Source organism: Cryptococcus depauperatus, chromosome 1, assembly GCF_001720195.1.
Source record: "Cryptococcus depauperatus CBS 7841 chromosome 1, complete sequence".
NCBI lineage: Eukaryota > Fungi > Basidiomycota > Tremellomycetes > Tremellales > Cryptococcaceae > Cryptococcus > Cryptococcus depauperatus.
Window position 1 is genome coordinate 613,959 of NC_089468.1, and position 12,973 is coordinate 626,931.

At 46.1% G+C, this 12,973-nt stretch overlaps 3 protein-coding genes across 3 annotated transcripts; 2 read left to right on the plus strand and 1 right to left on the minus strand.

Moving 5' to 3' along the window:
* Window positions 1-477: 477 nt before the first annotated feature.
* On the minus strand, window positions 478-1,985 carry L203_100252 (uncharacterized protein; the record flags this gene model as incomplete). Its single annotated transcript, XM_066209714.1, has 7 exons — window positions 478-678; window positions 730-845; window positions 897-1,186; window positions 1,234-1,255; window positions 1,310-1,415; window positions 1,462-1,587; window positions 1,635-1,985. 7 exons carry the CDS (start codon window positions 1,983-1,985, stop codon window positions 478-480), a joined length of 1,212 nt encoding a protein of 403 aa, XP_066065811.1.
* Window positions 1,986-2,343: 358 nt separating this feature from the next.
* L203_100253 (DNA-directed RNA polymerase II subunit RPB2) lies at window positions 2,344-6,477 on the plus strand (the record flags this gene model as incomplete). Its single annotated transcript, XM_066209715.1, has 8 exons — window positions 2,344-2,353; window positions 2,423-2,742; window positions 2,793-3,053; window positions 3,104-3,391; window positions 3,447-3,956; window positions 4,009-6,157; window positions 6,212-6,369; window positions 6,430-6,477. 8 exons carry the CDS (start codon window positions 2,344-2,346, stop codon window positions 6,475-6,477), a joined length of 3,744 nt encoding a protein of 1,247 aa, XP_066065812.1.
* A 503-nt stretch (window positions 6,478-6,980) lies between these two features.
* On the plus strand, window positions 6,981-12,632 carry L203_100254 (uncharacterized protein; the record flags this gene model as incomplete). The annotated part of the gene is made up of 10 exons (XM_066209716.1): window positions 6,981-8,226; window positions 8,269-8,336; window positions 8,381-9,133; window positions 9,181-9,740; window positions 9,787-9,972; window positions 10,035-10,116; window positions 10,173-10,783; window positions 11,001-11,172; window positions 11,218-11,498; window positions 11,546-12,632. The coding sequence occupies 10 exons, from the start codon at window positions 6,981-6,983 to the stop codon at window positions 12,630-12,632; spliced, it is 5,046 nt and encodes a 1,681-aa protein (XP_066065813.1).
* Between the last annotated feature and the right edge of the window lie 341 nt (window positions 12,633-12,973).

Here is a 12,973-nt window from a genome sequence, read left to right on the forward strand (position 1 = left end):
CTAGACAGCGCGAAGAACTCGTTCAATGTCCGCAAGTTCTTGCTGGGTTTATGGGGCATGGGTTACAGTTTGAATGGATCGCTGGAAAAGTTGTATGATAGAGCTGCAGTGTGCAACGGCGTAGTTGTTGTGCCTCTACTTTGACAGATAGTTGTGGTTGTATAGTGACGGGTTGTGAACAGAGGAATGGACAAGAGATGCAAGCTCAGGAACCCGGTGACCAAAGGACGTTTGGCTTATCTGATAAGATGCTTGGCGGAGTTGTACCGTTGCTGGCTATTGAATGCTTTATACCGTGTTAAAGCTGGTCAGTAGACTATGGACGACTCGGAGGATGGATGGTTTCGCCGGCGAGTAGAGTCAAGATTGAATAAAGACAGCCCAAATAGGGCCATTTGTATTATATTTGCTAGGACTACTGCAGGTCATACCGATTCGAAATGATACACAACGATGCATACACGTTTCTTCAGACACTCAAACCCTTCCAGCCTGTCTCCTCGATTTGCCTGGCCTGCCCTTGGATTTTGCACCACCTGGTCCACCCTTTAGTCCCTTACCTCCCTTGCCACGAGACATGCTGCCGCCAAAATCCATCGTACTTTCTCGAGTGTTTTGCTTGGATCTGCGACCTCCACCACCGAGAGAGTATTTGGAATCACGAACATGACGAGGCATCTGTAAAGTCAAGGTTAGTAGCTTGTTCTAGACTGGCTTCATATGACTCGCCTTAGATTTGTCCTGCGTGCCACGCCCAAGCTTTTCTGTCCGGCCTTTCATGGCATCCTCAACGGCGATATCAAATTCGTCTCCATCCTCTCCAATTTCCATACCTTCCTTTCTCTCTGTTAAAGAGTCAGTTTAAAGGCCAGGATATGGCAAGGTTTTGAACTCACTTCGCTTGAGACCTTGCACCCGCTCGTCGAAACTCTTCTTGTCTTGTTCTCGTTGCTTGAGCTTTTCTTGTTGAATCTGCTTGCCAAACTTTTTCAGATCTCGTTGCTTTTTGGCTGCTTCGGATTTCTTGATGGTTTGCGCTTCCTCAACAAGCTTGGTTCTCACACGCTCCATGTGTTCGTCAGATTTGACCATTTCAGCATAGTAATCATCTGGTCTCGTAAATGGGATACCATGTTTGGTAGCAAGCTTCTTTGCCTGAGAGATGCAGCCAAGGGCAATCTTGTAGCTATAGCTGGATGAGTTTGAGGCTGTGGAGAGAGGACGGAAACATACAAAATAGTTTCTCGTTGAAGGTCTGGAGTAAGGCAGATGAGCAATCGAGAAAATCATTTCAACAGGCGCAACTCACCGTCGTTGGGATCTACGTCGGCAGTCTCCTTACTCGTAAGCACCAGATGTTCAGGCCAAGCTATGTTTGTTATCCGGATTGCATCAGTCAAGATTCGTAGAGCAGGCTGTTTTTGTAAGCTCTGATTTCAAATCTGACAATGCCTAGCATACCTTGTTGTTAATAGTCACTTTCTGTCTAGGCACCGCATCCTCATCAACAGAAATATCTGAACCAAGACCGTCAAGAGAGACCACATCCTCGTCTGGCTGTTCATTTATAATAGTATTATCTTGTTCCTAGAGATGGATTAGCAATAGCTGATGCCTAATCGAATCTAATATACCTCATCATCATCCTCTCCGTCATTATCATCGTTATCATCTACTTCTTCTCCATCGTCTTCTTCCTCCTCATCCTCGTCCTCGCCATCTTCCTCTCCACGGCCCAACATGGCTAATTCAAATTCGTTCAAGTCCTCCACGTCCACAAGTTCCATAAGTCTCTTCATTCCCTCCTCGCTCACATCTTCATCCCCTTCCTCGTCGTCGCTGCCCAGTCCATCGTCTGAGATTTCTGCCTTTTTTAGCTTCTTGTCGACTTTGAGAGCAGACTTGAGAGGCTGAACAGAGGATTCCAGCTCTTTTGTCTTGACAGCTGTTTTCTGCCTTCGATACTCCTTCTTGCTGATAGCCATTGCTGTGCCACAATTATTTATGTTTTTAGATAGACGGAAGGAGTCAAAAAAGACTGGTGGACATGTTCAAAATTCTCAAATAGCGGTCATATCCGCTGAAGTTAAGGTGGAGGTGCCACAAAGATTTTACCCCGCTATTGCCGTTACTGGTTCATTCTTCCATCTCTTTCAATAATAGCCATTACAATTATCTTGTTTAAGCTATCCATTTAATAAATACCAGTTTGACAGGACAAATTCAAAAAGAATCTCGAGCGTGCACGCATACTGTTCGGATTCATTCACAGCAGCTTGTACTTTCAAAGCTACCCAACCGCCGTGCAGCTTAGACGAGCCTTCTGGCAAAGTACACTCCAAGATGGATGCAGGTGAATATAATCTCTTTATCAAGTAGTACTTTAGAAATGGATAGTGCTACAGCTTTACTCTTTAATCAGGCGATCCGTATACCATCCAATCTCAACCAATTGACGACTGTTTCTCTTACGACCCAAATTATGACTACTCTCAGACTACAAAGGTCAAAGACGAAGAATACGAGGAAAAATACGATGACGCGCTGGAGGACGAATCCCTCAGCCAGGAGGACTACTGGACAGTCATCAATGCATTTTTCGAAGAGAAGGGTTTGGTCCGACAACAACTCGAGTCTTTCAACGAGTTTATTGAGAACACAATACAGGAGATTGTTGACGATCACTCCCGATTAACATTGGATCAATTTACACAGTATACTGGTATCCAAGGCGACGAGACTGTCTGTACAATCTCCGTACAACCATAACTGAACGCTGACAAACGATGCAGAGACGTTACGAAATCTCTTTTGGTCAGATTTATCTTGCCAGAGTTAATCATACGGAAATGGATGGTAGAACAAACATGCTATTCCCTCAAGAAGCCCGGCTTAGGAACCTTACTTATTCGGCGCCTCTGTATGTCGACATCAAGAAGAGGACTTTGACCGCGTTGGGCGTCGATGACCCAGTGGAAGCAGATTGGCAACCTGCAGTTGGCAATGATGGTGAGGTCGAGGACGCGGAGGAGGAACAGACGTCTATTGGTAAAGTATGTATCGTGATTAGCTATTCGACGCAACATAGCTCATTTCTTTTCAGGTCCCCGTCATGGTTCGCTCTAATTTTTGCCTTCTTCATGGTCTTCCCGATGATCAATGCCACGATATTGGAGAATGTCATTATGATCAAGGAGGATATTTCATCATCTCTGGTTCTGAAAAAGTGTTGATTGCTCAGGAAAGAATGGCGACAAACCACGTCTTTGTCTTTTTAAAGGCTGCTCCAGCAAGATATACGTATTTTGCCGAGATCAATTCTCAGAAAGAAAAGAGTGGCAGGATAGCAAATCATACTGAGGTCAGGATGTATGCAAGGGCATCTGGTACTGTGAGTTACGAATGAGGAGCGTATCTAAAAAGTTTTTGAGCTAATATCTCGTAAGGCTGGTGGGGTTATTAGGGTTTCCCTCCCATATACCAAGGTTGACATTCCTCTTGTTGTTGTATTTCGAGCTCTTGGTATTGTCCCGGATCGTGATGTTCTCAGTCATATCTGTTTCGGGGCTGAAGATGAAGCTCTTCTTGAGATGCTTCAACCCAGTATTGAGGAGTCCTTTGCTGTTCAGGACCGTGATACTGCATTAGACTTCATAGGCCGACGTGGTCAGCATGAAAAAGCGCCTCGAGCTCAGCGACAACGAGCCGCTTTCGATATCTTGCACAAGGAGTTCTTGCCTCATGTCTCAACATCCGAAGGGTTTGAATCGAAGAAAGCCTACTTTTTGGGCTACATGGTTCATCGTTTGTGTACTGCGGCCCTTGGCAGAAAAGAGTTGGATGATCGCGATCACTTTGGAAACAAAAGGCTGGATCTTGCAGGACCACTGATGGCTGAAATGTTCAATGTGGTTTTTGGGAAGCTCAGGGAGGACATGTATAGGTATTTGAAGAAGGTTAGAATCAAGAGTCCAATCAGATGAATTGATCAGGCTGACAGATTTGCAGTGTGTTGAGCAAAATAAAGAATTCGCTCTCAACATGGCTATTAGGCCAAATACTGTTACTGATGGGCTTAAATACGCACTTGCCACAGGTAATTGGGGCAAACGTGACAACACTCGAGCAGGTGTTTCTCAAGTACTCAACCGATATACTTTTACCTCAACCCTTTCCCACTTGCGACGTACGAACACTCCTATCGGTCGAGATTCCAAGGCAGCTAAGCCCCGTCAACTTCATAATACCCATTGGGGTATGGTGTGCCCCGCCGAGACACCTGAAGGTTCCGCTTGTGGCCTTGTCAAAAATCTTGCGCTTATGTCTTATATCTCCGTCGGGTCTTACTCTGCCCCTGTCATGGAGTTCTTGGAAGAGTGGGGTCTAGAGGATCTCTCAGAATACCAAGATGCTCCTACAGCCACAAAGGTGTTTGTCAATGGCGTATGGATGGGAATTCACCGAGACGCTCCAACCCTACATCATAATCTTTTGCAGATGCGTCGTGGTGGTCAACTCAGATGCGAAATTAGCATTGTTCGGGATATTCGAGAACGTGAGCTGCGTCTCTACACAGATGCTGGGCGCGTTTGTCGACCACTATTCATTGTTGAACAACCTAATCAAACACTGCGACTCAAACGAGAGCACATTGACCGTATTGATCAAATGGCTGATGAAGGCATGTTGTCTGGCGCTTGGAAAAAGTTATTATCGGATGGAATCATTGAATATGTAGACGCGGCAGAAGAGGAAACAATTCTGATCGCTATGACACCAGAAGATCTTATCAATTCTCGGACAGCGCATAGCAAAGAAGAACTTGTGCGAGACAGAGCAGCTCACAACTTGGAATCATTTGACCCAGCAGCGCGTATCAAAAGTACTGTGTGGAGCCAACAGTATACACATATGGAAATTCATCCCAGCATGATTCTTGGTGTATGTGCCAGTATCATTCCTTTCCCCGATCATAACCAATCTCCTCGTAACACCTACCAGTCTGCGATGGGCAAGCAAGCTATGGGCGTGTGTCTCACAAATTATCAACTGCGTATGGATACAATGGTCAATGTATTGTATTATCCTCAAAAGCCTCTCGCTACAACACGGTCTATGGAGTACCTCAAGTTCTCTGAGCTTCCTGCTGGCCAGAACGCCATTGTAGCCATCATGTGCTATTCTGGCTACAATCAGGAAGATTCTGTTATTATGAACCAATCTTCGATTGACCGTGGTCTTTTCCGATCACTATACTACCGATCATATACGGATACAGAGAAGATGAAAGGTATGGTCAAATCAGAAACAATTGAGAAACCAGATAGAAATGAGACTTTAAGGATGAAGCACGGCACAAGTGACAGATATGCTAAGCTTGACGTGGATGGTCTTGTAGCCCCCGGAACAAATGTTAACGGTGACGATATCCTTATCGGCAAGACTGCTCCATTGCCTGAGGACAGTGAAGAACTTGGTCAAAGAACACAACTTCACACTAAACGAGATATTTCAACGCCACTTAAGAGCACTGAGCAAGGTGTAGTGGATCAAGTCATGCTGAGTACCAACGGTGAAGGTAACATGTTTGTCAAGATTCGCGTGAGGTCGACACGTGTGCCTCAGATTGGTGATAAATTTGCTTCTCGACATGGTCAAAAGGGTACAATTGGTATCACCTACAGGCAGGAAGACATGCCGTTCACAGCCGAGGGACTTGTGCCCGATATCATCATTAATCCACATGCTATTCCTTCTCGAATGACCATTGGACACTTGGTTGAATGTTTGTTGTCAAAGGTTTCTACTCTCACTGGCTCTGAAGGCGATGCCACACCATTTACTGAGTTGACTGTCGAGGCTGTTTCCAAGGTGTTGAGGGCCAAGGGGTACCACTCTCGCGGATTTGAAGTCCTTTATCATGGTCATACTGGAAGGAAGCTTCAAGCGCAAGTGTACTTTGGACCAACATATTACCAAAGACTGAAACATATGGTGGATGATAAAATCCACGCACGGGCAAGAGGGCCATTGCAAATCTTGACAAGACAGCCAGTGGAAGGTAGAAGCAGAGACGGTGGTTTGCGTTTCGGAGAAATGGAAAGAGATTGTATGATATCTCATGGTATTGCTGGATTCTTGAAGGAGAGGATGTATGGTGAGTTGGATGCTGTGTTACAAAGAAATGACTTTTGCTAAACTGCTTCTCAAGATTCTTCTGACGCCTTCAGAATACACATTTGCGATATCTGCGGTCTGATGGCTGTTGCCAACCTTAAAAAACAAGAGTTTTACTGCTCAGTGTGTAGGAACAGTACCCAGATATCTCAAGTGTATATTCCATATGCAGCAAAGCTGTTATTCCAGGAAGTGAGTTGTAGCGCCTATTGACATTTGAGTTCAAGTTCGAAACTAACGAATTTGTGGTAGCTTCAAGCTATGAACATTGCATGCCGAATGTATGGAGAGACGGACTAGGGGAATAGGGTGTATAGAAGCGCAGACTTGGTATTCAAGGTATTTCAAGAATGATCATACATTTCACCTTTACTCAAGAAACAAAGCATCGTCTTGCCAATAGTATTGTCTTTTCTCAATTGTATGCAGTCTCTATTGGACTCTGACGGCATGATTGGTTCCCAAAAAGTGAGAGATAAATCCAAAACAGCTCTGTCATGCATTAAGCCAGTCTCAAGCCGTCAAGCTTTGCTGTTCACGTTTTTCAAGAGTAGTTTTACAGATGCTTGGCGATACCGACCAATAAAACTATCATCGAAATAAAATCAGGCGCGAAAATGGAGAGAAAGCCGGATCTAAAACGTCATAAGATATGAAATGAACTTAAGTTTCCTTTAAAGTTGCTTTTTAAGACTTTTCTTTTTACTTTTTATTCTTTTTGCATTTGTTCTCAGATCAACATTTCCTTGTTGATCCATCTTCAGCTTACCATCAGTCGACTATAACTCGCAGTGACCATCAGCATGTCTTCTGCATCACAAAGAGGTTCTCTTTCAGCAGCTAATCTCAATCAAGGCCATCCCTCTAGACAATTTTCTTCCAAGCCATCACTCGAGCCAGCTCCACCCGTTGTCGCCAGTGATTCACATCCAAAAGGTCCTCATGTGCTGCCTCGTCGATTCTTGGGCCCGATACCTGGAAAAGTATACAACTCACCACAGGCTGAGCAAAAGAGAAGACATGTCCACGACTTGAGAAAGAGAACAATTGCCAGGATAAAAGAAGAGCTGAGGGATGGTCAGTGGCCTTTGGGTGACCTTGCAGGGATGGAGAGTCCAGACGGCAGGCTTAGGAGGGCGACTGCCAGAATACGGATAAGAAGGAGGAATAAACAAGGTGAACATGTGGAAGAAGACCTTGATCTCGATTCAAGTTCAGATCATGAGCTCGAAGGACAGAATGATACGCATTTTGGAGGTGAAAAGTGGGTTGGAGATAGTTTTGACGTTGGGAGAGAGTTTATGTCGACAGTGAATTATGAAGACTCTCAGCCAGCATTATCTCAACTCAACGCTGAGGAAAAAAGAACTCAAAGTGTAGGGAGCAAAATAATGAAGGAGAGAGAAGAGCTCTATAGGCCACCCATATCGACGCATACGACCCAAGAGACATTTTTCACTGCACGCACCGAGTTTACAAACGGGGAATCAAGCCAAACGGCTTCTCGGTCCTCATCAACCGTCCATGAAACGGGCGACGGTCTCATACATGAAAATGAGTCCCTTAATGCCTCTCTCCATGGGCCAACGGCAACATACAACGGCTCTCCCAACACTCACTTTTCCTTGAACTCTTCTATTCGGCCTCTGATCGAACCCGATGGGAATGATAATTCATTGGTAAATAACAAGGGAAAAGAGACAATCCGGTCAAGAGTTGCGAGCCTGAATTCAACAATGCCAAAAAAGCTCAAATCTGCTCTTCGCTACAACTCCAGACAAGAACTTCGAGCTCAATCTGTTCAGATCGGCCACAAATCTTCAGGAGGGCCTCCAGGGAAACCAAAGAGTGTACAATTTCCCATTGACAACGTTCATGTGATTTCGCCAGTCATTCAGGAAAGTGGCAATGACAAAAACATGCCTGCAAATCCAGTGTCTGTACTTTCAAGAGAAGGAGAAGAAACTCAGGGCACTAGTGCTGGTGCTACAGAGGATGCCATGAGCTCACAGGATGACACAAAAGGAGCGGGAGATGTTGTACTTCGAGGTACTTTGATTCCTTATTCGCTGCTTTGCTGACAGCTTGTAGATCGAATGATAGTGCGTATTGGCTATCATCGAGAAGATGGTCTAGAAGCATTCGACGAGGCCACACAGGCAAGTAAGAAGCACTTAGAGTGAATGTCACTGACGAATATTAGAGAAGAAGTCCATGCTCAAGATTGGAGCTTTTCGAAGAGTATATAGCTGTCTGGCGTAGAGGCTGCATTGAATTGTATCAAGATTGGCGACTCCCTTTCAAAGAACGTATGATGGGTTACAAACGACTTTGCTACGTGATCCCTCTGAATCCAAATCGAACATCTCTTTCTATATTCAATCCTGACGACCTGACACTCTGTTTGACTACTTCTGTTGGAAAACTAAAACGTGATGTAGATATGATTTCTAAAGTATCTACTAACTCTCGTTTGGGAGACCTGAAAACCATAATTAGGAGCTCTCGGCAGGTGCAGTGGCTAAAAGGAAGACGCTATGGAAGCCAGGTCTTTATCTTCAAAGTCATAGAACGATCACGGGCTCTTGATTGGTACTGGGAAATTTGGAGGGATCTCGGTGGTGAATTGCCCTCTCATCTTTATATTGCTGCTCCTGCATTGTCGACAGTTATACGTCTGCGCATTCCAGGTGACCAAGAGAGCGGATACATTGGTGACACTTTGGAACGTTTTGATATCGATAATGTCATTCAAATATGTTGGAAAGTACTCCAAGAAAACACTCCTGTAGACGAATTATTGAACCAAAACAAGCTGGAAGGGTCTCACGACAGAACAGATCTTGGCTTGGCTTGGAAAGCCAGCGATGGCTTGTTGGATTGGGTGGCTTATTCAGCTACTGTTGAAGGTAAACCTAGACCGTGGGCTGTCCTGGCTGGTTTAGCAAGGATGCAAGTAAGTTGTTCTCATACAACAGTAAGAATACTTCTAATTGACTCTAGGACGGCCGGATGCTCAGAGAACTACAGCTTCGCAATGCTAGGCATCAGCCAAGAATGCTGAAGCTGGAGGATAGTACTTGTATAAATGAGCCCGCAGGCATTGAAGGATATTTACATCGACTGCGTGGAAACCTCAAGGAGACGATATACCTATCAACCCATGATGGTGAGTCAACATTGAGAAAGAGCTTTCTGATGATGTCAGGTTGTATCTTGATCGCAAGCATGAAAGAAGCTCAGCCACCACTGTCACCACAAAAGGAAGGATCCGCCCCTCCCATCCTCTTCTCCCAATTACACGAGGAGTTTGTCCAAAACGAAAAGAGGCGAATATCTCTCATGATCCGACATGCTGCTGGCTGCGTTGACCTTCGAGACATCACCAAAGTTGCCCTTCATGGCCCTTCTTCAGAGCGTGATGCTGACAGTAATACGTTTGAAATTATCATTAGTCCCGGGAAATCTGTCAAACTTGAAGCACATTCCGCAGAAGTGGCATTGGAATGGGTTGAGCGCCTGCGAGAGCTCATATCCTATTGGAAGCGCCGACACCGAGTAGAGTATGTCGTATCAAGCCCCATAGAAGCACAGACTAACCTTACCAAGAGCCCGCTTACGGATGGATGCCGCTACTCTGGCTGCTCGCGGCAACAAGTTTGCTGGCGTTGCCATAAGCGACGGATCGGAAGAGTTTCTTGCAGACATCTGGGACTGGTGTACCATTCAAGGCTGTAGACCGATATGCCTATCTGGAAGAGTCTACATGAAGAGTGACAAATGGAAAAAATTCAGGTGAGCGCATGATAAGATGGTCTTTGCTAACCGTACAGGCTTAAATTTGTGGTGCTGACCAGAGGCACTCTGGTAACCTTCAAGATTAATGAGGACGCTTCTTTCCATCCCAGAAAGAAACAGTACCCTCTGTTTGGTGCATATGTCAGCTTGATCACAGATGTCTCACAGTTTCTTCACATCCGCTAACACTATTACAGGTATACTCTGGCTTGCTGGCTTACGATGAGATGCATGTCGCCCATAACCACCGAGAAGATCCTTTTATGATACGACCTAGAGTCTATCAGGATGGCCTTCAGTCATCCGATGGTTCACAAGATACAATATTCTGTCTTCGCCTAGCCTTGCCCGGTTCACGCTGGCTCAAAAGGACGGTCAATCCCTGGGATCTTAACCAGGGAGAGATATATACCCCTCCACAGCTGAACAAGTCTTGCGGCGACTTGCTCATCTTTCAAGCACGCTCCAAGGTGGGTTTCAAAAGACAAGCCACGCTGACAGCGATAGCTCGAAAGAGACCGTTGGGTCTGGGCAATCAATTCAGAGATGGAAAGACAGGCGAGGGTGCATGTGGACAAGCAAAGCATCCTGCGAGACGACGGATGTGTGCCGCCCATGTATTAGTCGCAAACTGTCGAAGCCTCTCGCTCAGAGGACGCTGCCATGAAGAGTTGGCCAAGACCGCAGGGACAGACACTCTCCCATTGTCATCATCCATCCTAGTCATCTCTCTGCGCCCACCCACAAGGAGAAGCATGCCTAAACCAGCATGCACGGCCTATCCCAATCTTAAAAGGATCAGTATCGGGTGTGACGGCCATCATCCTACTCGCTGCTTCCTTTCAGAGGCCACGTTGAAAGCAAGGAAATGTATAGAAATGAGAGGAGGAAATGAAATTATTTTAATGAGTTTGATGATGTCTATGGCGGAAACAAAATAAATAAAATAGATAGTTATTTTGGAAAGAAAAAGAGAAAAAGAATTGTTGAGTTTACAACATTACAAGCTATATCCTTTAAAAAAGAATTTTGATGTCGTCGTCGTCAACGCCTGCTTCGCAGACAAGCTTGGTGGCTACAGAGACGAGTGCTGTGTCTGCATCGGGCGGAGATGATAACCATGGGATGGGACTGTCGGTGGCTGTGATTGTGCCAGTTGTGACAGCTCTTTTGTTGTGTCTGGTGGTCATTGTGGTCGTGAGTGGCTGTGATTCAGGATGAAAGGTGGTCTGATTGGTATAGGTCAAGTATAGGAGAAGAATTGCGAGTCATTTTCAGAAGTGGTGGACGGTTACTCGCCGCCGAGCGGATACAAATGCCTCGACAAGGATTCTGACGGCAGAGCGTCTGAGTGGTGGAGGCGATGAGGGAGAAGCAGAGCGAAGCGCTGGATCGCAGGCGAATACGAGGATGAATAGGAGGAGTGCCAGAGGAGTAGTGCGGAGGACGGAGAGTGGGAGGAGTGTCAGGACGTTGCCAGTCTATAGCAAGGAGGCAGGAGAGGAGGAATTGGTCTTGGTTAGGTGAGTGAGGTTGGATGGCTAGATAGGCGCTAATCGTGTCTCGGTAGACTGCGGGCAGACTCTACGTTGTCAGAAGAGACACTCCAGGGCGAAACATCTAGTGTCGGTTTGATTGGTAACGGAGATGGGGGCTTAGAGGAAGATAGGACGATGAATGAAGGCGAGGTGGAACTGGATATACGGCCATCATCGCCGTCGGTGCCACAATCTGCTCCGCCGACAGTCATGGCAGGTTCGGGTGATTTCACGCCTGAAGCGAATCGTTCAGGCAGTGCCTCACGGCGGAGTTGGGGAGAAGCGCCGACATATCTGGAAGCGATGTCTTCTCCGCCTTTTACAGGCGGTAATGTCGATGTTGAGTCTGGTGCAACAGCGCCATCGCCCACAACGATTCGCAAACGGACAAGCTTGGCTTTTAAAGACCTACTCTCCCGGGCCGGATTTAGCACAAACAGCCATAGGCCGGGAAGCCTGATGACTCAACATCCTCACTCTGCTACGGCGCTCCCTCTTCTACAACCTCAAACATCCCGACTCTCATCAATTTCGTCGACGCCTCATCAGACGTCTCCTTGGCAGTCAACCCATTCCTTGGTTATCTCGAGTCCTCTTCCAAACACGGCTATTCGAGCTAGTTTTGATTCTACGGCGTTGCCTCGGGCTGGCCTGAGTGATGACCAGATGCGATTCTTAAGCAGTAACGAAGCTGTGAACCTTGTTGGCGTGAGGTTGGACGATGTTCCAGAGGGCAAGAGAAGGAGGCGGAGGGCAAGTGGAGGGAGAAGGATGATGGTGGAACAGGAGGATGATGTACCGCCCCCGGCATGGGAAGAAATGAACGACGGACGGAGGGCGACTGTGGTGTCTAATACTGATACCAGAGAAGAGGGGAGCGGCCATGTTCACGATCTAAGAGATGATACCACGCCTGAAGTGCCGCAAACTGACGGCATTGAGGAGGGCGCTGCCAAAGAAGCGAGACCTATAGCGCCAACCGCCGACAATCGAACAACTCCAAGTAGTCCAACCTCGTTGGCATTACCTGTCCCAGATTTGGAAAGCGAATCCTTGACACCCACGATCAAGACTGGATCACATCATTTGGCCGCGACGGGCCCATTATCACATGCTTAGATATTTTCATTCCATTTTATTTCTTGCTGATATAGAGGATACCCATACTACAACTTGCTATGGGCTCAAAATGCTATTGTATAACCCCAATCTTTCTTCCCAATTTTGACAGAGTAATGAGCTATCATATCAACGCAATGTTGTGGAGCATGATATGTACATGATGACAATACACGATTCCGGATGCATATGATGAGCTTTGATGATGTTTCTCTATTTTGTTAAGGAAATAGCCAGCAATAAACCAGTATTGCCAATTAAAGGGCATACTGAGGCATATCAAAGAGCTGAATGACCTTTGCACAGTACAAGTAAAACAAAGATAACATTGAATGATCAAT